This window comes from Microplitis mediator, chromosome 4, assembly GCF_029852145.1.
Source record: "Microplitis mediator isolate UGA2020A chromosome 4, iyMicMedi2.1, whole genome shotgun sequence".
Lineage (NCBI taxonomy): Eukaryota > Metazoa > Arthropoda > Insecta > Hymenoptera > Braconidae > Microplitis > Microplitis mediator.
In genome coordinates, this window is record NC_079972.1 from 5,612,262 (window position 1) to 5,639,534 (window position 27,273).

At 27.7% G+C, this 27,273-nt stretch overlaps 2 protein-coding genes across 3 annotated transcripts; one reads left to right on the forward strand and one right to left on the reverse strand.

The window, feature by feature from the left end:
- Nucleotides 1-1,027: 1,027 nt before the first annotated feature.
- On the reverse strand, nt 1,028-17,017 carry LOC130666915 (endothelin-converting enzyme 1-like). 2 transcript variants are annotated; one of them, XM_057468240.1, is made up of 16 exons: nt 8,200-8,286; nt 7,353-7,473; nt 7,094-7,219; nt 6,880-7,023; nt 6,731-6,814; nt 6,429-6,640; nt 4,087-4,308; nt 3,893-4,009; nt 3,677-3,821; nt 3,382-3,605; nt 2,200-2,477; nt 2,078-2,136; nt 1,952-2,003; nt 1,672-1,876; nt 1,434-1,601; nt 1,028-1,364 (listed from the first exon to the last, which is right to left on the reverse strand). In XM_057468240.1, the coding sequence occupies exons 4-16, from the start codon at nt 7,001-7,003 to the stop codon at nt 1,188-1,190; spliced, it is 2,067 nt and encodes a 688-aa protein (XP_057324223.1). In that variant the 5' UTR covers nt 7,004-7,023; nt 7,094-7,219; nt 7,353-7,473; nt 8,200-8,286; the 3' UTR covers nt 1,028-1,187. The 2 variants fall into 2 exon arrangements, with proteins under 2 accessions (XP_057324223.1, XP_057324222.1); XM_057468239.1 differs by lacking the exons at nt 7,094-7,219; nt 7,353-7,473 and adding an exon at nt 16,699-17,017 and having other exon boundaries at nt 8,200-8,303.
- Nucleotides 17,018-17,109: 92 nt separating this feature from the next.
- Nucleotides 17,110-26,897, forward strand: LOC130666914 (NPC1-like intracellular cholesterol transporter 1). The gene is made up of 9 exons (XM_057468238.1): nt 17,110-17,339; nt 17,475-17,786; nt 17,847-18,173; nt 19,570-20,011; nt 20,918-21,166; nt 21,248-21,550; nt 22,645-23,212; nt 23,978-24,463; nt 25,617-26,897. Exons 2-9 carry the CDS (start codon nt 17,683-17,685, stop codon nt 26,066-26,068), a joined length of 2,931 nt encoding a protein of 976 aa, XP_057324221.1. The 5' UTR covers nt 17,110-17,339; nt 17,475-17,682; the 3' UTR covers nt 26,069-26,897.
- Nucleotides 26,898-27,273: the final 376 nt, after the last annotated feature.

Genomic DNA, 27,273 nt, shown 5'->3' on the forward strand with positions numbered 1-27,273 from the left:
AAAAATATGTCATTTTGAAATTAGTAACGCGATATAAATAATATAGCTATATATTCAGTGATATTCAGTCATATTTAGTGACGGAATAATTAAAGTATTAATTTATTTAAAGAAAATAAATACGATCGTCTTTTTTCTCGCGTAATTTAAATGTAATTCGAATGATATAGATAAATCTATTTATCTTAATGCTTGGTAATAAAAAAGAGTTTAAACTATGAAAAGGCACAAATTCAAATCAAGATCTATCTAATGATATCAATTTCAATAACATTGGCTGATTCTATCATATAGATATGGCGGGAACAAAATTTTCCTTATTCTCATAATAATATTGATAATAATAATAATAATAATAATAATAATAATAATAATAATAATAATAATAATAATAACAATAATAGTAAATTTATTAGATGTTGATAAATACAAACTTATTCAAAATTTACTTCAAAGGCTGACTTTTGAAGCTTGCGCTCGATAAATAAATCAGCTTTGAAGGAATTTCATTCAATTTTGAGTAGATTTATATTTATTAACATCAAATAAATGAACTATTATTATTATTATTTCATTTGATTCTTTAGAGCCTTCTCTTATAAATACCAACCCTGATAAGAAAATACGATTCGTGATTAAAAACGATTAAAAATTTGATCATCTTCAATACTCATAATCATCATGGTTTTTTACATTTAATCATCAAAAGATTATTTGTTATTTTACGATTGAAAATTATTCATGACGGCCAAAAATTTAAATCGTTTTTAATACTCTTTAATCATCAATTTACGATTCATGAGGATTTAAAACTATTGCAACATTTTTAATCATCATTAATCGTATTTTCTAATCAAGGTAATTAATTAATTTATACTCATTATCTTAGGACAATTAAAAAAAAAATTTGGAAGAAAAAAAATTTCAAATATTCTTGTCGACTACCTTTGTCTCACTTTCAGTTACTTCAATTCTATACTCATATATGTAGATTATGTAAATAATGTAAGACTATTTTCAGAGATAATTAACAACTTTTTTTTATTTACAATAAAATATTTACAAGCAGTCTGTACATTTGTGACAGAATGATATTGAGTTTAAATTAATGACTAAATAAAAAAAGATAAGAATATATAGATGAAAAATAATTGATGGCAGTAACAGACGATGCATAAATAATTAAATTACCAGATACTGCATTTTTCAATAGGATTCATTCTCGTTCCTCTAGGACATTTAAATGTCTCAGCAAATCCTTCAATATTTGACAGAGTACCTGCTATTCTAAAAGCTGCTGGGCTATGCGCATCACCACTTAATTGATTTATCACCGGATATACATCAGAATTTGTGCAAAACATCTGGGATAAAATAAATAAATAAATAAATGAAGTACGTAAATAATTGAATATATTTTATAAAATACTTACGTGTGCATACGATAAAAAAAAAAGTTGATAACTATTGAGATGTTCAAGACCAGGTAATTTCATATTTGATGTCAAGGACTTATCAGCATGACGTTTAAATGCCTCAAAAACAGCTCTGACACCCGTTGAATCGGCAATATTTTCTGTCAATGTTTGTTGCGCATCGACCTTAAATAATATTTATAAATTAATCAATCATCGATTATATAATTTATAAATAAACATATATTTTATTTACTTTATGAACATTATTATCATGGACAAAACTATATTTATCGAACTCATCAACAAAACATTGGGCGCGTCTTTTATATTCAGCTTTAGTTGAATTTGACCACCAATTGTGTGCATTACCGTCGTTATTAAATTGACTGCCTACATCGTCAAAACCGTGTGAAATTTCATGACCGATTATTGTGCCAAGGCCACCATAATTAAGAGCACTGTTATATAATTAATTAATAAATTAATAATTTTATTTATTTATGTTAATTTTAATAATAAAATTTTTAATTTACTCAGGCTGGTCATCCTCGAAAAATGGAACTTGCAAAATTCCTGCCGGTATCGCTAAAAAAAATTTTTAATAATGAATTCGATAATCTATTTATTTAAATTTGACTGTATATATTTATTAATTATACTTATTGAATTCGTTGTATATAAATAGAAAGCATTAACGTCAACTGGACTTCCAACCCATCTGTTAAATATTTTTATTAATAAAATTTTTTAATAAAAAAAAAATAAATAAATTGCTACGTACTTATTGTTAGTAACTCGCTCCCGTAATAATTTCAACTCTTCCGTTTTACTGAGTCTGAACATCATCAATATATTTTTAAAATAGAATATACTTGGCTTAATATCTTTATAATAATTATCAACAGCATTTGGATCATCGTACCAATGAGGAAATCCGATAAATTCTTTCATAGTTTGTACTTTTTTTAAAGCTCCTTCTTTCGAATAGTCATCAAGCCATTTACTATTTTCAATTTGTCTTCTCATTCCATTTATTATTTTATGGACTAATTCTGTAGCCTTTTAATTAAAAAAAAAAACAAATCCAATGAAATTTATTAATCATTCAAACCAACATCCAATAATTAAATCTCCAGTAATTAAGGAAGGGGTGGGGGCAAAACGGAGTACTTGAGGAATTACTAAGCTTTTGGAGACTCAAATACGTTAAATCTTTTTTTTTATATTCAAAATAAATAGAAAAAATTTCAGCTGTCGTTAAAAAAAATAATTTCATTTTTTGTGGGAAAAAGAGGTACTCCCTGAAAAAGGCAAAAAAAAAATTTCTGGATATTAAATAAATTTGATTAAATTGAATTTTCTTGTAAGTAATTTACGTAAAGAAAATTATTTCACATAATTATTGGATGTAAAGGAAAAACAATTTTTAATCGTTTTTATCACAAAACAAAAGTCATTAACATTTTTCGACTGACACTTTCGATTTTTGAAAGAGTTTAATTATCTGCTTTAAATTGTTAATTTTTTATTTGTTAATCACTTTTTATTATCAACTTCAAAGTAAACGATTTAAGCCAGTTTCGATTCCAAAGAAGATATTTTTAAAAACGCAATTATATCTTGCTTAAAGTAATAGATTAAAAAATTATCAAGAGTTAATTAAATTTAAAAATTTAAAAAATTGTAAACATTTTGAACTTGATTATTGAAATACAATTGAAGTAATTTGACACTGAGAGTTCCTTTCGTATAAATTTATAAGAAAAAAAATCAAATTGATTTCATACTGTTTTTTTACAAAAAAAAAATTTTTCGAAAACAGTGAAAAAGAAACTCAAAATAATGCTCAATTATACTTACAAAAGTGATTTTTGAATGTTCAAAAAACATTTAGAAAAAAAAAACAGTTTTTACAAAATTTTGGGGGTACCCCGTTTTGCCCATTTCCTCCCTATAAACTTACAATTTGTTGTGCACGTCTAGGAAAATATTTTTTAACATAAGCATAAGAATACGCATGTGTCATTTCATTTTGCATCGTACATGTGTACCATCTAGGAGTATCTTGATTACTTTTACTTTGACCAACTGATAAACCTCCTGGTAAAACATTATCAATTAAATTACTCATTTGTTTATTTGTATAAGTACCGAGATTCCTTATTAACCACCAATGCATTGTATTTACTATAATAAAAAAATTTAATTTTTCAATACTGATTAAAACAAATTTGATAGTCAATTAATTTATTAATTACCAATAGTTCTAATGGGAGTTCGATTAATAAGATAAGCTAATGCTATAAAATAATTTTTATCTACTACTGCAATAACTTCAGATTCCTCGATATTAACTCCCTGCGCTTCAGCGAAGAGATCTTTTATCACATCTATCCATTTAACCTGTAATAAATAAATGAACTAATCAATAACTAAATAATTATTTTTTAATGAGACATAAAAAAAAGTATTACGCTTGTTGCAGAACTTTTGAACACTCTAGAGTTGTAAAATCTTTGAAAATTTTTAATAGTCATTTTTTCAAACATAGAATCAACGTCAAGTTTAAAATTATTGGAAGGAGTAGAAATCTAATAATTAAAATAATTTTTTTAGTAGTAAATATTAAGTATATAATTCTGAATTAGTTGAGTATTAATTGTCTTACTATTTTTAAACTCCATTCAAAAGACACAATATCTTGAGCATCTTTTTTAATATTTTTTTCTAGTACATAAGAACCTCTATGTCTGGCAATAAGTCTGCAAGAGTCTTCAATAATACTATGATATTTCATAACACTAGGTAAATTTAAAATTTGATTTAATGTTAATGATGCTGATACTAATGGAGATATATATTCAGCAATACCCTCTATTGGCGGTGCAATCTAAAATAATTAATTTACGTTACTGTAAATATGATCAAGTCCCTGACGAATCCGAATTACGGTAACTTACCGTAATACAATATTTTTACGGCAAATTAGCCGCATTTTACAGTTGTTTGCGGCGAATTGCGGTAAAATACGACAACTTACTGTAATTTACGGAATTTTTATCGGTAAAATACCGCAAGCTTGCCGCAATTTTATGGTAGACTACCATTATTTTACCGCAAATTTTGGGTAAAAATGCCATACTTTTGTCGTAAAATTTCAAGATTTTTCCAAATATCGTAAATTATGGCAAATTACGGTAATTACCGTAATTCGGATCCACCAGAGGTATATAAACAGAAAAAAAAGGATTTCTTGGCTTAAAAAATTTTTACTCGCCCCAAGAAAATTTTCACTTATCACCAGAATTTTTCAGCATTACACTGTAAAAAATCACCGGGGTAAGTCCAAGCGGTGTAGGTGTTAAATTTCAACACCGAAAGCGGTGTAAAAATAACGCCGCCGCCGGTGTAAATATTCTGTACCGGTGTTAAAAAAAATTCTCCGGTGTTAAAATAACACCGCTGCCGGTGTAAATATTTTATACCGATGTTAAAATAACGCCGCCGCCGGTGTAGATATTCTTTACTGGTGTTAAAATATTTTACTTTGTGAATATATTTACTTACTCGATCACTATACTTGTTAATAAATGATATTTTTTATTAATTTTCATAAAGAACTGACATTTTTTGTGTTTTATTATCTTTAAAGTTAATGCTCCAAGCGGACGCAGTTTACCCTGCTATTACACCGGTATTACTCTGCTTTTACACCGGTTACCCCGCTTTTACACCGATATTACTCCGTTTTTACACCGTTACCCCGCTTTTACACTGGTATTTTTAACACCGGTGAATTAATCCTACTACACCGGTGTAATTTTATTTTAACGCCGGGTGGAGTTAAAATGAGTCCATTTTTAACACCGCTCTTTTTACAGTGTATGAATAGGAAATAAAAATTTTCTTATGATAAAAAAAAATTATTCTCGGGGCGGGAAAAAATTTCTTGGGCCAAGAAGTTATTTTAGACCTATCACTTAGAGAACAATTTATTTGAGCCAAGTAAGATTTGTTTCAGGCAAATGAATCCCACATTTGAATGAACCCAATCAATACTTATTTGAGTCAAAGATATGGTTCATTTGAATGAAATAATGATTTTTTTAATGTTAACAAATTTGTATTTGAATGGTGGCACTGTAGCGCCATTTGTTAGCTACAAAGAAATATATATTTGAATGAAATAAATGATTTTGTTCAGTCAAATAAATTTATTTATTTGGCTCAAATAAATTGTTCTCTCAGTATAGAAAATTTTTGATTTCAATTCACAATGTAAAATATTTCTTGCGCCGAAAAATCCTTCTGTGTACGGTCTTACTCATTGGCTATGAGAATTTTAGAAGCAAAATTTCAATAGAACTTTTTTTATTTTAATTCTACCTCACGCCAGGTTAATAAATAAATACAAAAATTATAAAAAATAAATATTTTTATCTTTAAATATCTGAAGCTAGCCTGCGTTAACTTTAGCCAATCAGGGTAATGTTGTTCGCCTCAAAAAATAATATTTATAAAAACATAAATAATTTATTACTTATACACACAATCAAAAAAAACTCATCATACTTTTCAGGAACGGCTCTATTTACCCTAATTGGGATAAAGTTACTCGAATTAACTGTATTATTTTTTATTTGATTTATAAATAAAACAAGATGGAATTTGAATTTACAAAAATAGTCGGATTTTAATTTTTTATTTTTAAAAATGCTCAGCGACTGTTTAAAATTTAAAAAAAAATTCTCTTGACTTTGTTAAGACTTGAATTTATTTTTTTTGTGAAATTTTTAAATAAAAATAATTTATTCCGATTAAAAAAAAAAAGATTATTTTGAAACTTATGAATTAATAAATCAATCTGTCGAAAAAAAAAATTTTAAATAAAAAAAATCTTAATTTTTCAATTTTTAATAGGGAAAAATAAGTGAAATTGTACTTCTATGTAATTCCCAAACTGTTAAAATTGTATTTATAATATACCGTTTAAATAAATAATAAACATACCGTTATAATATTATTCGTCGAGTTCTCAACATCCGCCAAAACTTTTAAATTAAACAAAGGAGAATTTCCTAATATTTGTCGAAAAGTTTTGTCTATTTCTTGCCATGATATTTTTTTATGTAACCATTCGTATGTACTCATTGCCATTGGCCAACCACTTATATTATCTATTAATTCTACAAGATCCGTTATTCCCCTTTTTTCAATAAAATCTATTTTATTTAAAAAAAATATTAATACCAAATCAAACGAATATATAATTATGAGAAAAAATAAATAAGTAAATTAATTAATTAAATTACCTTCATTCATACAAGTTTTGTAAATTTTTTTAGCTTTAGTTAATGCAGAGGTATCATCAGGTGACCGTGGAGACTCAAATATTTCTATTAATAATAATATAAATATTAAATATTCATCTACTTGAAATTCATTTAAGTATTTAATGTACCTTTTAACCGGAAACTAGTTTCATTAGTTAATATATGAAAGTGACTTTGATGAGATAATCCATTATGCCAATTACCACAAGCATAATTAAAAAAATCATTGCATGGGTCCATTGATTGATTCATTCCACGAATTATTTCATCAGCTAATAAATTATAAAAATATTTAATAACTATTTATTATTTATTTATTTTATTTACAATCAAGGTTCACACCTAGGGCCTATATTTTTCTGCATATACATCAATGATATCAGTATGTTCATTGAGTCTCTATATGAACTTTTTGCGGACGACTATAAAATCAGGAGGACAATTCGGGGCTTAATAGATCATAAGATACTGCAAGCAGATGTTAACAATCCTGTTTAAAAAATCTCATAGAATCCAATAGATTCTCATAAATTCCCATGTAGATTTTATGAGAATAAATGAGTTCTATGAGAAGTGCTATAGTATAGGGCCTTATACATACAGTTATAAGAACCTATTGGATTTTTTAAGCAGGGAAGCTAGCCAAATGGTGTCGTAGAAATAAACTAAGATGTGGACAAGTGTGCTGAAGATCGTGGACTCGATCAAGGACCTTAGCGTAACTGTAGATGAGAAACTTACTTTCAAGTTACATATAAATAAAACTATTGCTAAATCCAGTCAAATATTGGGCTGCATAATTAGAGTGGGTAATGTTTTTAATAGTGTAGTAACTCTAAAGAGGTTGTTTAATGCTCTAGTAAAACCACTACTGGAGATAACAACATAATTTGGTTTCTGTATCAATCATATCAAGTAGATAGGCTTGAATCCATACGGTGCAAGTTCATAAAGTTTGTAGTATACAAACTAAGAACGACCGAAATAATAACCAGTGTTGGAGAGTAATATGATAAATTGAAACTGTGGAAATTAACTACTAGACTGGAATATTCGGAGTTATGTTTCTTTTTCAAACTTATTAATAATATGATACTATCCCCGGATTTACTTAGATCTATAGATTTCATTATATCTAAACAAAGGCTCAGACAAACTCGATTAGTAAATGTTCCAACCGCTGGAAAGAATTATGTAAAACATTGCTCTAAATATAAACTTTTAAATACGGTGAATAAATATTCTGAAAACCTAAATTATTTTGGTGGTACTCTTTCTAGTTTTAAATCCGCAGCTAAAGCTCTACTGAATAATTGTTCAAATGTATTGACATGTTGAAAAATTCAAAGTATAATTTTCTTTTTTATTTATATATTATAAACAAGCCAAAACATCTGTATGCATTATTTTTAAATTGCAGAAAAGCGTTAAATAAATAAAATTATTACCGATTTCTTTACATGCATCACTTTTACAAACCAGGCCATCATTGATGTTTGTCGACATTGCAATTGTCCGTAAATCGAAAGTTCCATAGATTGTAATACAAAAACTTAAAAAAATAAATTTATATATATAATTATATAAAATTTAAAGTTTAGTAGGGTAATAGTACCAAATATTGGTCGAGTTCCATTTAATGATCGGGTACCTAAATACCCTAAAAATGGAAAAATTGGTGAATTTAATTTATGGGAAATTAAAAAATCATAATTACATAGTTTTCATGAATTAAATTTACCAATTTTTCCATTTCCAAGGGTATTTAGGTACCCGGTCATTAAATGACACTCGTCAATATTTGGCACTGTTACCCTATAAAGAAGTAAATTAAAAAATAAAAATTATTTTTACAAAGTAAAATAAAAAATATTCAATCTCATGTCTGAACTGTAAAATATAAAAAAAGTTTAAGATGAAAGTTTAAAACTGACTATAATTTTTTTTAACAATTAATTGTTTTTATAAGATAATCAGAATTAATCTGTTAAATTATTCAGGCCAAGAGCAAGCTGCTTAACATCTGAATCTATTTGATTGGAGCAAATAAAAATTATGAATTATTAGGTTTTTAAAATTTATAAACAAATTAGACATTTTAAAGATAACTATGATTAATTAATTTGATATTTTATTTTTTTACTCTTTAGTTATTGTATAAATAATTACTAATTACCAATAGTTTATAAAATAAAATTTACTTACTGAATTTAAAATAATAACACTATTAATAATTATTATCAATCGCTCGATCAGATATTTTTGTTTACTTTTTTTAAATTCATTTATGTATTTTAACGTACGTGATGATTTATTAATGAACTAATAATTGATGTATGTTTATTTTATAATTATTCACACATGTGTTAAACTTAACGTAATCTTTTTAGATCTCCTTTATGAATATAAAAATTTATTAAATAATAAAAATTGTTTGTTTCGATCCAATTTTTAAAATTCGAATGCCTAACAGATCTTGTCGGTTTTAAATATAAATAATTATTTATTACTGTGTTTGAATGGATGTACGAATTTATGTAAGATAAATATTACAATTATGTATCAATTATTTATAATATTATTATTAATAATAAATTCAGTGCTATTTAAAAGTTGTCATCATTGCTACGTCCGGATGTAGGAGTGAGAAAGGCAAAAGGGGGTACTTAAGGAAATACCAAGTTTTCGAGGACTCAAATGCGCTAAATCTTTTTTTTTTATGATATTCAAAGTAAATAGAAGAAATTTTCAGTTACCGTTGAAAAAAAAAATTTTTCATTTCTGCGAGCAAAGTGGGGTACCCCCTAAAAAAGGTAAAAAAAAAAATTTCTGGATTTTAAACGAATTTGATTAAGTTGAATTTTTTTTTTAAGTAATTTACATGAAGAAGAATTATATTTTATATTCTTATTGGATACAAAAGAAGAAAAAAATTTTTTAATAGTTTTTATCATAAAACAAACGTCATTAATATTTTTCAACTGACAATTGATTCTTGAAAAAGTTTACCAAAAAAAATTCAAATTAACGCTTAATTATATTTACAAAAATGATTTTGAAATGTTTAAAAACCATTTAAAATATAAAATTTTTTTTTATCAAATTTTGGGGGTACCCCGATTTGCCTGCCCTACTCCCTTTTGCCCTCCCTTCCCCTATTTTATTGATATTTAAATTTACACGGTAACTTATCTTATTGTAAAATTCAATTACGCTATAGTTGTGTTTATTCTCCGTCATGTTTGCGATATGTTGTCACATTTTCACAGTAAATGACATTCTGGCTTCAATAGCATTAATTCTTTGATTTTTATTTTTTTTTTCATAAACACTTTTGTAAGTGCTATATATTATTTGCCCATGCGATTCTTACATACTTAATCTACTAGTTTACAAAATCACAAATTATTCTTACTATTTTTTTAATACTATTTCTCTACTTGAAGTAGCTCGATGGTACATTTACCATTTGACTTCGTGTAAATTTGTTGTTAATAAAAATTAATTATTTTATCTTTTATTTTTTTTTTTATGTTTAATAATTTCGTAGGCTCGATATTCTTGGCCGTAAAAAATATTATTTTTAGTCTTTTTAAATCTTCTATACTTTTTATCTTATATCCTAAGAATTGATTTAATTAACCCACAAATGTATGAACAAGATTTAAAAAAAAAAATTTTTAATATTTTTTGCGGCCAAAATTTGAAGTATTTTCAGTGAAATTTAAACTGTCAAGAATCTTAAAAATTTTTACTACTCATTAATAAAATAAAAATATTTTAAGAAATAACTGTGGTAATTAATTGAAATATCGCGTTAATAATTCCTAAAGGACTTACATTTTTATACGTCTTTTTGGATTTAGTCACTAAATTTAAAGCCAAAAGAGCGTATAATGTCAAACTTTCCGCTGTAAAAATTGAAAATTTTTTAAAATAAAGGAAAACTATCCGATATTCAAAAATCGAGTTTTCATCAGATTTCGACGTTTTTAGGTCCTAGGAAAAGCTATGGGTGGACGTCCTGCCGTGTATGTGTGTGTGTAAATTGTTTTTATCCACGATATCCTTGATTAAAAACTCTGATTGAAACCGCTGAATTCCGATTGAATCCGATTGGTTCCGATTGAAATCCGATAGACTTTCAATTTGTTTCTAAGTTTGACCGTTTTTTGACCTCGAAGAACTCAAAAGTATATCAATAATAACGTTTTCGAGCTCTCTGAGCTCAAAAACAGCGGGAAGTTTTGGCTTTGGCCCACAGGGTCAACCGTCTTTCAGTTTTTTTTTTCTACTACAAATTATTTTGGAGGCTTATTTTGAAATTTAAAGTTTAAAAGAAATTTTTGAACTTCAAAAGGAAATTTAAGTCATGCGCCCTTTAGGTTTTCAAATTTTTTTTTTTTGTAATTTTTCAGCTCTAAAATAAGTCTACCAAGAAATTGTCAATAAAAATAATTATATACACCATTTTAGCTTCAAGGGGCTCCCTAAAGCCAAAAGTACGAATAAAAACAAGTCCTTTTGGAATTAGACGCGACATCTTCTAAAAATAAATTAAATTTTAGTGAAAAAATATTTTAGGTATTGAGTGCACAATTAGACTTTAGATTTTAAAAATAAATATCTAGATAAAAAAAAATTATGATTCATGTAATGCATATTTATCAAAAGTTACTGAGCGAAATGTATCCTCAACAATGTCAGCAAGACAACGCACCTCTTGAAGTAAAGCCGCTAATAACAATAAAAAAGACAATGACAATAATTTACTATAGTGCCTTAAGGCACTTGTTTTCTAGCTATTCAAATATTTTAAAAGATCAGTTTCACATTCGTTACAATATATATATACACTCATGCCATAAATTAAAGGAACAGAAAAATTTTAGAAATTTTTTAGTGATTTTTGCAAGGCTGTAACTTCGTGAAAAATAATCGTATCAGAAAAAAAAAGCATCTTGTAGCTTGAAATCTCTAGTTTCGACGCATTTTAATCAAATTCTTTTAGACCTTCAGCCATTACGCAAACATGAGAAATACCGCGAGACAAAAATTTTCTAAATTTTTTCTCTTCTTTGAGAGAGTCTACCCGGGTAAAAAAAAAATCTTAAATTTGACTTGATTTAACTTAATTTCCTTTAAAGTCATCGATATGCCGACAACTGTATTCCACATTTTAACTTTTTAGACTTTTTTTGACTTAATATTGACTTAATCTTGACTTTTTTTAACTTTTTTGCATTAGATTAGACTTTTTTTTGATTTAAATTGTTTAGTTTCCTTTAATTCAACTTTTTTTGGCTTAAATTATTTCATTGACTTAAATTTGACTTATTTTGTTTTTGTCTTAAAAAAACAACTGGTTATCGATTCGAAATCTAGTTCTATTTTTGACTTAATTTTAACTTAAAAATTAAGTCAAATCGAATGTGATTTTTATACTTATTTCTTAATTATACTAATCTAAAATTAAAACTCAATTTTAATTATAGCAAATTTTTTAAAAATTATTTCTGATTAAATTAAAATTACTATTAAAAAAATTTTTATTGCAATGATTTTTTGTTATTCTGTTCCTGAAGAATATAATAATTATTTTTTTAATTAGTAATATTATTATTCAATACATTATTGTTATCATAACATTATGTCTAAGTTCTATTACTGGTGCTACTACCATTAATGTTGACAATAACAACGATAATAATCATAATAATAATAATAATAATATATTCGGCATAGTTATTAATGTTCATATAATTATTATCATTTTTATTATTATTATTATTATAATTATCACTATTATTATAACTGTCGCTAATAATTATTACTATCATTAATTACATGTTACCAATTATAAGTATTTTTTAAATTTGCGTTGTAACTGTCTAATTTTGTTTTATTCTGACTTTAATGTAACTTTTTTTTGTCTTAAATCTAAAGGAAATAGAGTCAAACTAAACCAGTTTTGACCTAAACGTGACTTATTTTGTCTTAAATCGATCCTAACTAAGCCACAAAAAGTCAAACCTAAGTCAAATGTTATGGAAATTTTTCACTGACTAAAAAAATTAACTTAGTTGACATTTGAAGGATTTTGACTTAAAGTTTAAGTCATTTTAAGTCATTTATTATAACCATTGTAATCATGGCGCTAACACGCACCTCTCTTACACAGAGAAGAATCTAGAATAATGATCGTTTCTGGATATTGGTATGTTTTTGGAGACTGGCAATAATCTGCAACATTGGTCTCGCATTTTATTGTTACAATTACAAAGGGAAAGGATGGATAATATTAAGATTCGTCATAGCCACCGCATCATGCTTGTACATACCCTACGAAATGTTGTCGCCACCGGACCATGTTTCCCCGGGTAAAAAAGTTTATATATAATTATATATAATATTATATATAATTATATATGGAAATTGGCCTTATATAATTATATATAATTATATATAGTTATATATAATTATATATAGTTATATATAATTATATATAGAAATTGGCCTTATTTTTCCTGTTTATTTTTCTCTTTGGTTTATCTATATTTTTCTCAATTTATCTATAAATTGTCTTATTGAGAAGCTTATTTGCATGTTTGCATGTTTAGGTTTCCACTATATTTAAATGGTGTATTACCGTACGAAGGACGGTGTAGCTCAATAAGTTATAGATCAAATTGAATGGAATATAGTATAGGGCCGGATAGCTCAACTGGTAGAGCACTCGGCGCGATATCGAATTGGTCTGGGTTCGATTCCCAGTTCGGGCTATCTATATTTTTCTCAATTTATCTATAAATTTAGTGGAAACCTAAACATGCAAACATGCAAATAACCTTCTCAATAAGACAATTTATAAATAAATTGAGAAAAATATAGATAGCCCGAACTGGGAATCGAACCCAGACCAATTCGGTATCGCGCCGAGTGCTCTACCAGTTGAGCTATCCGGCCCTATACTATATTCCATTCAATTTGATCTATAACTTATTGAGCCACACCGTCCTTCGTACGGTAATACACCATTTAAATATAGTGGAAACCTAAACATGCAAACCTATCAATAACACCGTTTATAGATAAATTGAGAAAAATATAGATAGCCCGAACTGGGAATCGGACCCAGACCATATCGGTATCGCGCCGAGTGCTCTACCAGTTGAGCTATCCGGCCCTATACTATATTCCGTTCAATTTGATCTATAACTTATTGAGCCACACCGTCCATCGTACGTCAATACACCATTTAAATATAGTGGAAACCTAAACATGCAAACCTCTCAATAAGACAATTTATAGATAAATTGAGAAAAATATATATACGTGAGAGAAAGATATATATAATTATATATAATTATGTATAATTATATATAATTATGTATAATTATATATAATTATGTATAATTATATGTAATTATACGAAATCACAAAAGCCATTATATATAATTATACGAAATCACAAAAGTCATTATATATAATTATATATAAATCATATATAATTATATATAAACTATATATAATTATATATAAAGTTTTTTACCCGGGTCACCAATCATGGACAAGCTTGCAGCTCGTGCATTTGGAGCTTTTGCCTTAATGATGTTTATCATGTTTGGTGTTTATTTTACATAAGCTAAATTCTATCATAGTAAATAATTTTGTCATTATTTTTTTCCGTTACAATAAACCCAACAGATAAATAGAGTTCAAAGTTATACGAACCTTTACTATTAAAAGATTGCAAAACACATAACTGACGGGATTGGATTATACTGGGAAATGCATAAGCTATCAGGAATAAAAACCATATTTTTAAATTTTCTTGGTTCTGTCCAAACATTCAGGGCTATCAAATTATTAGAAGAAATAGTCAAAATATAAAGCTTAAGGTATTGGACACTTGAATTCCTCGGCTAGAAGTCTCCGGTCGAGAAATTCCCCCAGAGAAAAGTGTCAACCACCGGGGTGTTTCCGACCGTACTTAACGGTGATCTGAACCCGCCTAGACACGAGAAGTCTTTTCGTAGTGGCCCTCTAGCGATGCTCGCACAAGCTCGCCGATCGACGGGTTTTTTTCTAAGTTTTTATTTATCAAAAATTATTTTCGTCATGTCGCTCGAAATTATTTTAAATCCCAATCGGCATTCTTTCGTTCTCTATCCATTCGGTCGGCCAGATTCTAAGTATTTATACTTAAAATAATTTCTTTCAAAATTATTTTCCTTTTCCGCATTAAACTCACTTGGGACTTGGAATAATTTTCACACTTATTTTAATTTCTTTTTCAAAATTATTTCCTTTGCTTAACTAAGTCGCTCAGGGCTTTGAATAATTTTCACACTACTCATACTAATAATTTTATCATAGGTTACAATAATTTTAATCATAAAAATAATAAACAAAACAATACATTAATAGATATTTATAATCTTCGTAAACAAAAAAAATAAACGTCGTAAACAATAATCGTCGTAACGAAAATTATTATTGCTTATACTAATTTTCAAGTAATTAATTCAAAATAACAATAGCACTAATAACAATAACTAATTAATTATAAACTAAAAATTGACATTTAATGAACAGAATAATAAACTCCCCGCTTTTACTACCTTCTTCACAACCACTCAACTGTATTAATATTTCTCCAAATACAAAATAAAGATTTATTTATCTATTTATTTAAACTTTCTTATAATCTAAATACACTGGTCACAAAAATTAACGGATAGAAAAAAAATTCGAAATTTTTGGGTGATTTTCAACATGCTGTAACTCGGTGAAAAATGGTCGTAGAAAAAAAAAAAAAAAAGCAAATTGTAGCTTCAAGTTTCTAGTTTTCAGATCTGGACCTCAAATTTTTTTATCATGCACGGTTCTGGAGTAATCATAAGAAAACCGTCGAAAAAAAAATTTTCAAAATTTTTGCTCGTGTTCCAACAAGTCTATGGGCTTCAATAAATTTTTTTGGATAATCAAACCTTATGACTCTTTTAGGAAATTTTATGCGCTTTAATTTGGCAGCCTAAAAAATTCTCTACAGCGATTTGGCGCCGAGTTATCATTGATCAAAGCAAAAAAGTCCATTTTGGCTTTAATAATCAATAACTCCGGACGTATTCATCGTACAGAGAATGGAAGTAGAGTTTTAAAAACTGCAAAACATTCTCTATAAGACAAATTTAGTGGCTTTTGATGGAAAAATTTTTTTTGGAGCGATAATGTTTATTAAAAAACCGGTCAAAATTCGTATATTTAAGGATATTCGGAAATCTTGCTATGACTTTGGATATAACGGATGAACAAAAGATATCGTCGTTTTTTTTTCAACCTCAAAGTATCTGAAAAAACCCTGAAAATTTCAAAGAGCTACGATTTTTCTTTCTTAGTGTCCCGAAGCTTTACATTTAATGATTTAGCCAAAAATCGCATAATTAGCGATTCTTTGGTTTTCAATCATTTCTTCAATGTCAAAAAGTTTTTTTTAGTGACAAGCTTTTCTCTTCAATCGAAAACAGTAATTCTTGAAAAAAATTGAAAAAAAAAAATTTTTTCAAAAATTTTTTTTTTTTCAAGAAAATTGATTTTTTCGAATTTTTTTTTTTTTTTATATTTTTTCGGATAAATTAAAATTCGTTTGAGGTCAATCGATTGTAGCAATAAATAAATAAATAAAAAAAAAATGAACTACTTTATTGAATTAATTGTTTTTAGTCTAAAAGAATGTAACCGTTCTTTGAGCTCGAATTATATTATTTTTACATACATTTGTTAATTATTGTCTATATCCAGAATGTTTTTCAATAACAAATTATACTTCATTTGATTATACAACCACAGTAATATTTTAATTTATTCTAAAAAAAGTAAAAACTAATTATCACTTTTCATAAGATCATATATTAATAATTATATATATTTTTTTATAATCTTACCAACAAATTTATATTTCAAACCCGGAAATTAGTCTCAAGCAATTGAGCCACCTGTTAAAAATATTTCAAATCAACACTGCGCGCGCAGGTATCTTTGGGCGGTAAAATTTAAATTTGACTAAACAGCGACAAACGTCACCCACACTTTAAATTCTAAATTTAACTGTCTAACCAAGCTCATATATATTTATAATACCACAAATATACTTAATACTCATTATTCACAAAACAATATATATATTTGATATTTTTATTCATCTTTAATATATCCTATCATTTTAAAAGTTTATTAATCAACGATGCAAAAAATGTGGTTATGTTATCACTGGCCATTTAAATTTGACAATTAAAAAGTAAACATGTCAAATTGTTTAATTACTTGAGTTTCTAAGCCTCATTGTTATTGTAATTATTAATTATTGAGTTACATCTACAGGCTAAATATCAAACATGTAAAAATAAACGATATGATTATTATCTAATAATCATAATATACATTAAATATAAACATAGGCGTCATTGAATCTCTTAAATAATCAAGATGTAAAATCTTGGTCCAAAGGTTCTCTTGTGATGATTGTCCATTCATTATTCATATCAAGTTATGATTTATATTAATAATAAAAATAAATTATTTCACAGTAAGTCAGTCTCTGTTCACAATTTTTTTTTTTTTATTTTAAATTTGTTTGTCTCTCAATTTAAATGTCACAAGATTAATTTAAGATAAAATATTTAAATAATTTCCTTTTTTTATTTTTTTACTCAAAATAAAGTTTTAAAAAACAAGACATAAAAATTTATCTGCTCATATTTATTTCAATACAAAACGACATGTAAAAGCATCAGTAGCAATTAAGTGAAGGCTGACTCATAATTTTAAGTTGTCAATAATAAAAGACTGTCATTAAGAAGTAAAGGCTTTAATTAAATGTATATGTAAATTACTTTAATTAATAATTACCCACATAATATCCACAAGCAATGGAAGCTACTGAAGAATCAACTGTCAAACGTAAATCTATTGGTCGTTTATTGAAACGTATTCCTCAAAATATTGCTACAACTGTTGAACATTTTTTTTATAGGTAATTATATTTATATATATACGATTTAATTATTCAATTATTTAATTAATTGTCTTACAGTTTAGGAATACAAATAGCAAGACAACCAATAATATGGATATTAGGATGTTCAATAGTAGTTTTATTGTGCATAGGAGGTTTGTACCGTTTCCGTCAAGAAAAAAATCCATTGAAATTATGGGTACCACCGGATTCCGACTTTGTGAAAGACACTGAATGGTTGATGGAGCGTTTTGGTGAAGGACAACGCGTTGAGACTGTGATTATGACTGCTGATGATGTTTTACAACCTCATGTTTTATTTGAAATGAATGAAATAATAAAACGTATCATGTCTATGGAGACTGATAGTCAACCAAAGCTTTATTGGACTGATGTTTGTTTTAAGTAAGCTTTCAATTTTATTTTCATGATATTAGCATCGAAACTTAAAGTTTCAGTGTCTCTACAGCCAGTCGAAACAAGATAATTTTCTCACCTCCGGGCGGAAAGCGTCAACTTTCGTCCCGCTGTGCGAAACGAAGTTGCCGCTTCCCGCCTCCGTCGAGGAGAAAAATAGTATACACTCCTCGGGAAGTAAATAAGAAAGCCTCAGATCACATGTTTGTTGACCTCGGCTTCGCCTCGGCCAACAATTACATGTGATCTGAGACATTTCTTACTTTACTTCCCTAGGTGTATAATATACTATTTAGTCCAATGCCGCGAATTAATATTAGCAAGCGCGTAAATTGTGAATGCCTTCAGTCAGCGGGTAGAAAAAATTTATTTCGTCCCTTGGGAAGAAACAAATAAAGTTTCTGCCCGCTGACTGAAGACTTTCGCAATTTAAATTCTGATACTTGTCATTACTGAGCGTCTTCTCAGGAAGGCAGGGGAAGAAACCACGTGCCCTCTTGGCTAATGGAATTGGTGCTATGGGTGAATCCTTTCCAAGCCGTCATAAGGGAAACCGTATGCTTTGGATTCAATGGGTCTGTACTCGTAGTGGCTGCTGGTTCGGCACCCACACGCAAAAGGATCTTTGATCCGATCATCGATCATAGAGTATTGCCAACAACGAGCTTATGCTCAATATTTCGCTATAATTATACTATAGAGGAAGATAAGAATGTACGAAGCGCGTGTGTACCCAAAAGGCTGAGGAAAAGGTCTCCTGTAGAAAGGAGGCAGACTTCGGTCTCATTACATTAATTAACTGATACTTGTCATTTGTTTAATAGTAATTTCGGACCATTAATTTTATTTATGTAAATGACAGTTCTGACTGGCTGCTGACACTGAAACTTTAAGTTCCAATGCAGGTAATCATGAAAAATCGAGTGTGTAGCTCAAGATAAAAAACGATTTCAGACTGCAGGTGATATCAGCTAACTTCACCCTAGTCTGAAATCGTTTTGTTTCATCCCACGTCACACATTATACTATTTATTCATTTAATAATTCGATAAGTAATCTATGAGTTGAAATACATGTTTTGACTAAAATCATTTTAAAATACATATTTTTTTATACACTATAATTATATTTATTCATTACGAAAAAAAAATTTAATTATTTTCACTATTAATTAATAAATTTTTTAATAAATATAAAACATTTAAAATTATTGAAAATAAAAAATAAATAAATTTTTTAGTTAAAATTTAAAACAAAAATTAATTTATTAGTAAATTTATTTCTCTAAATTTTTTTTAATTTCGGAACTTCATTGATTACAATTTTATTTGTATAATAAAATAAGTAAAAAAAAACAATTGATCATTATTTTATTAATATTTAGGATTCCTATAATATCTGGGTACACAAATCGTGAAAAACGTGATATAGAAGATGACGATTTTTTTGAAGAAGAACCAGCAGCACGTTCAGATAAAATAAATTTCGATCCTTCAGTTCATGCGCCGACAAAAGTATACTGCGATATTTTAAATAATTTACCGACAGGTTGCCTTATTCTGAGCATACTTGATTTATGGGAGTATAATTCTGATTTAATATTTAATCAAACAAAAGCTGATATTATTAAAAAAATAAATTCTGCTGAAATAAGTCCAACTTTGGGTCATCCGATGAATTTTACTGAATTATTAGGTGGCACTGTCACCGATGACACGGGTAAAATTGTCAGCGCTAAGGCTCTCAAGACTCACTGGATGCTGCACGTTGATTTTAAACAAATAAATATGAATGACGCCGGCAATGATGTTGGAACTTCTGACTGGGTACGGTAAGTTTTTAATATTTTATAAAACTCAATCACGTTTTCCACTTGAATTTATCAATAATTAATACAAAACTGAATTAAAAAATAATATACATTAATTATAAAATGTTATAAAGTATCATTTTAATTTTAATATAATAAATTAAGGAGGGAAAGAGGTTTGAGAGACAAAAAAAAGAGGATATTTTTGTGATTTTTTTTTTTAGAGTACCCTCGTTGTTAAAATTCTTAAAATTTGTGACATTATAAAGCATCATTCGAAGAATATTCTGCTAAATTTTCATGAAAAAATATTGAGAAATAAGCCAGTGGTAGTGAGGAGAACCGAGTCACTTTAAAAAACAAGTCTTCATGCAGTAGCCAGGATAACTCATGACTGCCTCATCTGAAATCAAAAAACCAAAAAGATTTCTTTAGTACATAAGTTTATCTTAGATCTGAACGAAGAATTTTTTTTTCAATAACTACTTATTTTTTAATTAAACAAAAGGAACAATTTTCGGCAAAAATCCGAATTTTTTGATTGCACTTTTACCAAAAATTCAAAAATTAATATTTTGTTTATTCCTTCGTTCAAATCTAAGATAACTTATGTACTAAAGAAATCTTTTTGGTTTTTTGATTTCAGATGAGGCAGTCATGAGTTATCTTGCCTACTGCATGGAGAGTTATTTTTTAAAGTGACTCGCTTCTCCCCACTACCACTGGCTTATTTTTCAATATTTTTTTATGAAAATTTAGCAGAATATTTTTGGAATGATGCCTAATAATGTCACAAATTTTAAGAATTTTAATAAAGGAGGTACTCCAAAAAAAAAAAATTCACAAAAATATCCTCTTTTTGTATCTCAGACACCTTTCCCCCCTTAATAAGAATTCATTAATTGATAATTAACATTTTTAGGCAACGCTTGATGTATTAAATTGGGAAAGTGCCTTTATAAATCAACTTCACTCGAGCTCTGAGTATTTAAAAAAAAATAATCTCATTACTAATCAATCATTGGAGATATGGTATGAAGCCGGTCGTAGTTTTGGTGACATAAGTGCCTCGACAATGTTCCAAGATATAAAAAAAGTAATAATAGGAATAGTTTTAATGACTCTGTACGTCCAGATTATTCTATCCCGTTTCAATTGGTTAGAATGGCGCGTAAGTTTTTATATTGAGTACGAAACATTTTTATTTGATAAAAATAAAAATTAATGATTGTCAAATAATTTAAATATCTAGTTTTGTTTAACGAGCGCTGGCTTGTTATGCGTTGGAGGAGCTTTTGTTGTAGCTGTTGGACTATGCTCTCTATTTGGTGTGCCTTATGGACCAGTACACTCTTCGTTACCTTTTATGCTGATGGGTCTTGGTGTAGATGACATATTTGTAATGATGGCATCTTGGGAAGAAGTCTTATCGCACGAGTCAAATCGTGTTAAATCTGTTGAAGAGCGTATTGGTATCATGTTAAGTCATGCAGGTGCTGCTATTTCAATAACATCTTTGACGGATGTTGTTGCATTTATTATTGGTGCATCTACGGTTAATTATTTTAAATATTTTTATATTTTTTAAATTAATTATTGTCAAAAATTAATAATTATTAGTAAGTGATTTAGTGAGTATTTAAACCTCTCGGAGTAAAATTCACTCCGAAGCGCAGTTTATTTTAAAATTAAAACTCTGAATCGGAGTGAATGCGGGCTTAAATAAAATTCGTGATCACTCCGAATTCACTCCCGGTTTTTTACTCTTACTGAGAATTTGCAATTTGCTTACAAAATTTGAAATATTAAAAAATAAAAGTCTACATCCTTCTCATGTTTTCATGACCCCATCATACTTCTATATTCTCTTATCTCTTATCTCTGTTCTCCTTAATTTTATTTTCCACTCATATACTCACAAACTTCCTCGCTTATTTATCCTCTTAGTATATCTACTATTATTTCACCCAGATTGCAATCTTGCCTGTCCCCTCTTCACTCCGCAATATACTCCTTTATATCATCATTTTGCAACCCCAAAGCTTTGCTTCAGCAAAAAAAATGAGCCAATGTCTCTTCTCTTCCTCACAAATTCTACAACCCCACTCATTAATTCTTTTTTTTAGCCCTACCTACATTTCCACATCTCAACCTGGCCCAAATTTCTTCCTTTTCTTTCTTTTTCGTCCTATTGTTTAAATATCCAGCTCGTTCTGGTCCAGGTACCAGTTTTCTATACAAGCTGTTGTATGTGGAATCATATTCTGCCTAATTTTTTGTCTAATTTCCATGCTCATTATTCTTAATTCATTGCCTATTTTTTCCTGCCTATTCCTTTCCCAAAATTTATATGATACTGAAGTTAGCCGAAGTCTAATAATTTTTTGAATTTATTAAAAACGATAAATTATGAAAAAAAAAAAAAAAATTGCACCTATAATTTTTTTAATTTTCTACATGTGCATATTTTTAGTTTTTTTTTTTTTTGTAATTGAGTAGTTAAGAAAAAAATCCAAAAACTGTTAATTGTCTGCTAACTTCAGGATCATAAATTTATGATGAATGACCATAAAAAATTATTAATAATTATTAATTATTGATTATTATTACCATTATTATAATTAAAAAATCAATAAATATTTTTTTTAGATTCTTCCATCACTAGAATCATTTTGTATTTACGCAGCAGTTGGAGTTCTTGTTACTTTTTTATTGCAAGTAACATTTTTCGTAGCAGTATTTACGCTGGATGTAAGACGAATTGAGAGTAAACGTAACGGAGTAATACCATGTATAGTACATAAAAATCATCAAACACCACAAGTTGATCCAAGTAAAACAATATCATGGCGTATATTTAACTGGCTCTACTCCAAAATAGTATTGACATTATCAGGAAAAATATTTATTATATTAATAACCGCATCAGTGACTGTCATCGGTGGCATTGGTGCTTACAATCTCGAACAATGGTTCGATCCCAACTGGTTTTTACCAAAAGAATCTTATCTCAGTAATTATATTAATATTAATGATAAACAATTTCCAAATCGCGGTAACCCAGCGGCTATCTACATCGCGGATATTGATTATCTAAATGAATTTCCAAAATTAATAACAGTTACCGAGAGATTAATTAACATGACAACTATTATTAATAGTGTTGAATCTTGGCCGCATGACTTCGCTGATTTTGTAACACTTCACTATGAAATAGGTAATTAAGGCAATTTTCAGACAGTGCCTCCCACTTTTTAAAAAATTTCAATGACTTTCAACTGTCATAAGCGCCTTAAATTTTATCAATTAATTAGAAAAAAAATAAAAGCATTAATTGAAAAAAAGAAAATTTCGCTGAGAAATAGATTTTTAAAAAATGACGCAGTTGATATCAATTGGGAGTTGAACGAAATTTGTCAAATAATTTTCAGTAAGATCTTCATGTCAATTTTATAATTCGAATTTTCAAATCTTGTAGGCTAAAATTTATTTACCAAATTTCGTTTAATTCCTAATAGATAACAACTGTGAGTAATTTTTTAAAAAATCTATATCTCGGCGAAATTGTAACTCCATTGTCTCTTTTTCAATTAATGCTTTGATTTTTTTGAAATTAATTAATAAAATTTGAATGGTCCTGAAGTTAACAGACAATTAACAATTTTCGGCTCGTTCTTTCAACAATTTAATTTATAAAAAAACAAAAACTAAAAATATGCACGTGTAGAAAATTTTAAAAACCACAAGTGAAATTTTCTAAAATATTTTTTTTTTTATAATTTATTGTTTAAAAAAAAATCCAAAAATTATTGGACGTTGGCTAACTTCAGTATCATAAAATTTATAATACAGTTATGACAGATGAAAGTCATTGCATATTTTTAAAAAGTGGGGGGGAGGGATACTGTCTAATTAATGCCCTTAAATAATTAAATAAATGAATAATTTATTAATAAACTAATTTAAAATTTTAATATTTTAGATGTCACAAATAATAACACAGTAACAGTAGATGATTTTAATTTTTATCTATCAAAATTTTTATTCAGTCGAAGTGGAGGCCGCTATCAGAAAAATTTTCGGTTCAATGGAACACTGACATGTGGAAAAAATACACCAAAAATAATGCTCTCTAGTATAAGTTTATCATTTAAAAAGTTTAGCGGACCAGATGAATGGATACCCGCAATGGATGCTGTTAAATTAGTGGTTAAAGAAACAAATTTTAGCAACTACGCTACCATATGGAGTAAAATATTTGCTGCCTGGGTAACAGACAAAGTAATTGCTCGTGAAGTTACGCGTAATATAATACTTGCACTTATTTGTGTGATGGGTACTACTGCAGTGTTGATAGCTGAACCGCAGACGTGTATTTGGATACTTTTGTGCGTCAGTTTAACTCTTGTTGACATTTGTGGATTCATGTATTACTGGGGATTATCTGTTGACATTGTTTCCTGTATAGGTAAATATTATTACTAATTATCTAAAAGTAAATTAGTCGACATTAGTCATTAGAACGTACAAATAAATTATTAATCATTAGCTTTGATACGAATTTTAACGGCAGTGTAACGTTCTAACCGAGGATAAAATAACAGTCACATTAGAATAAATATCATAATATATTTATATGTATTATATATATATGTATAATTACACATCATTTTAATTTTCTTAATTGATTTTTTTTTACTTCATAACTGAAGATTGTCTGATCAAGGGAAAAGTTGAATTACATTTTTTTTTTGCATATCGCCGGCATTGGAATTACGAGTTTTAATGTCTGTTTCCAGTCAAAAAAAGTCAATTTCACACTAGGGCTGTACGAATCGTATTCTTGAATCGAATCGAATAGTTATATTCGAAATTCAACACAAATAATTAGATAAAATCTAACAATACGAAAATTTTTGAATTACTTATGACATTTTAAATTACTCGATTCTAAACGATAAAATTCTGATCAGTTTTGAAATATTCAATTTTTATTTAATAGAGAGTTTATTTTTTTTAAGTAAGAAAAAGTAATTTTTTCGTAGATTCGTGTCTGAGCTCTATTTACCTCTGACGAAAATCTGAATTATTGGAAAAAATATTACAATTTTAAGTCGTTCAAAATAAAATGTTGGAATTATTCGAAAATTTACAAATAATTAGTAAGTTCGAACTATTCGCACACCCCTATTTCAGACCAATCAGATTTAGCGGGCAGAAACTGATCAGTTTTCTTCCCTAGGAAAAAAATTTATGAGTTTTTGTCCGCTAATTTAGTTTTTGACTTGATTTATTTCAGCCCTCGCCTTCGGCTTGGACAGTCAACTTCACCCTCGTCTGAAATTGTTGTTTCATTTCTTTCCACGCACTATACTATGAATAAAAAAAAAGTTATAGATAATAATAAAAACGTTAGTTATTGTTAAGTAAAATATTTACTTATTGCAATGATTTTTTTTGGAGGTTTATAATAATTAATATTTAAATTTATATCTGATTATTTAATCCTCGAGTTTAGTCGCGGATTTTTAAAAACTAAAAAACTTATCTTAAATTAAATTTTTAAAAACTAATTAAAATTAAAAACTAATTAAATTTATAATTGTAATTATAAATTGCAGGACTTGAATTAGCAGTGGGCTTAAGTGTTGATTATGCAGCGCACGTAGCCCACGCATTTTTAAACAGTAAATCACCTAATGACGCCGGAGGCGATGAAAATAATCGTACTGTAAGGGCATTAATTGCCGTAAGACATATCGGTGCGGCGGTACTTTATGGCGCTGGTTCAACATTACTCGCTCAATCGCTTCTAGCGTTTTCTGAAGCATACGTTTTCCGAACATTTTTCAAGATATTTTTCCTCGTTATTTCATTCGGCGTCTGGCACGGCCTCTTCTTGCTGCCAGTAATTTTAAGCTCCATTGGTCCACAGAGTCTACAAGTCGGTAGAACTAAAATTGATAAAAATACTAGTAATAATGATAAAAATAATGCAATCGTACTAGACAGTGATATTGATTCGAAGGACTTGAGTGCACAAATCCCTCTAAATTTTATACAAAACGATTAATTATATTTTATTTATAAATAAATAAATATTTTGTATCCTCATTCATCTTTATCAATAATATTTATTTTTGGTTCAATAAACATACAAAATTATTACACTATTCATACTTATTAATCACACATTTATACAAAAATAATAATAATTATTGAAGTAATAATAATAATAATAATTATAAAATTGGATAACTTAAAAAAAAACGGTATTATTTATATATATATTAAAATTAAAAACAAGTAGAAAATAAAATGTTGGATCCTGTGATGATTTTGTTTATTGATCCGTTAATAAAACTGTTTAATTATAAATAATTGTAAATAAAATAAAGTAAAATAAATGACTATTGTAAAACGTAAAGGTAAAAATTGTATTGTATGCATTATTTATATATATTTATTAATTTTTATTTTATTTATATATATTTATATTTATACTCGTAATTAATAATGACGTAAAAATGAGCGGCGAGGGGAATCACCCAATCGACAGGTAGTTAAACCCCCATCGCTGTCTCTCTCAGTCTTACACAGTTCATATGCATTCATTCATTTATTCATGCGTACCCTTATCAATTTTATTTCATTTTCATTTTTATTTTTATTTACTTATTTTCTTTTTTTTATTATTATTATTAATATTATTATTATTATAAGTATTATTATTATTATAGTTTTCAATCCTTTTTTTATTTATTTTTCATACCCCGTAAAATCGTGCTCGTTATTCAAATAATAATTTTTAAATTTCTCCGTCTCTCCTGATCGGCCGCGGACGGAGCAGCAAGTGATCCTCGACAAACTTACGATTTTAAATTAAATTATAAAATTATTGTTTTATTACACTAGGTGCTTATAATAATCAGCACACTGTTTATTTATTTATTTATTTGTATTCATTTATTAATTGTGTTATTTATTAAACGTTTATTTAAATAAGTTTGTTAGCGCACACGACGGTAGACTGCTGGGCAGAAAGCTGCGCACTTTATTTTCTGATTACACAAGTATTACACTTATTATTTATTATTAATTCGGGGCCGTATATATTTTTTTTATATTGTTTTTTTTTTAGTAATTATTATCATTATCAATAAGGAACCATCGATATAATAAAATTTATTTTAAAAAGTTTTAGCATAAAGTGCCAATTAGTAAGTGCTTTAGTGGGAAAATTTGAGGACGTAGCACGCGTGGCGTGAGCACAGGTAA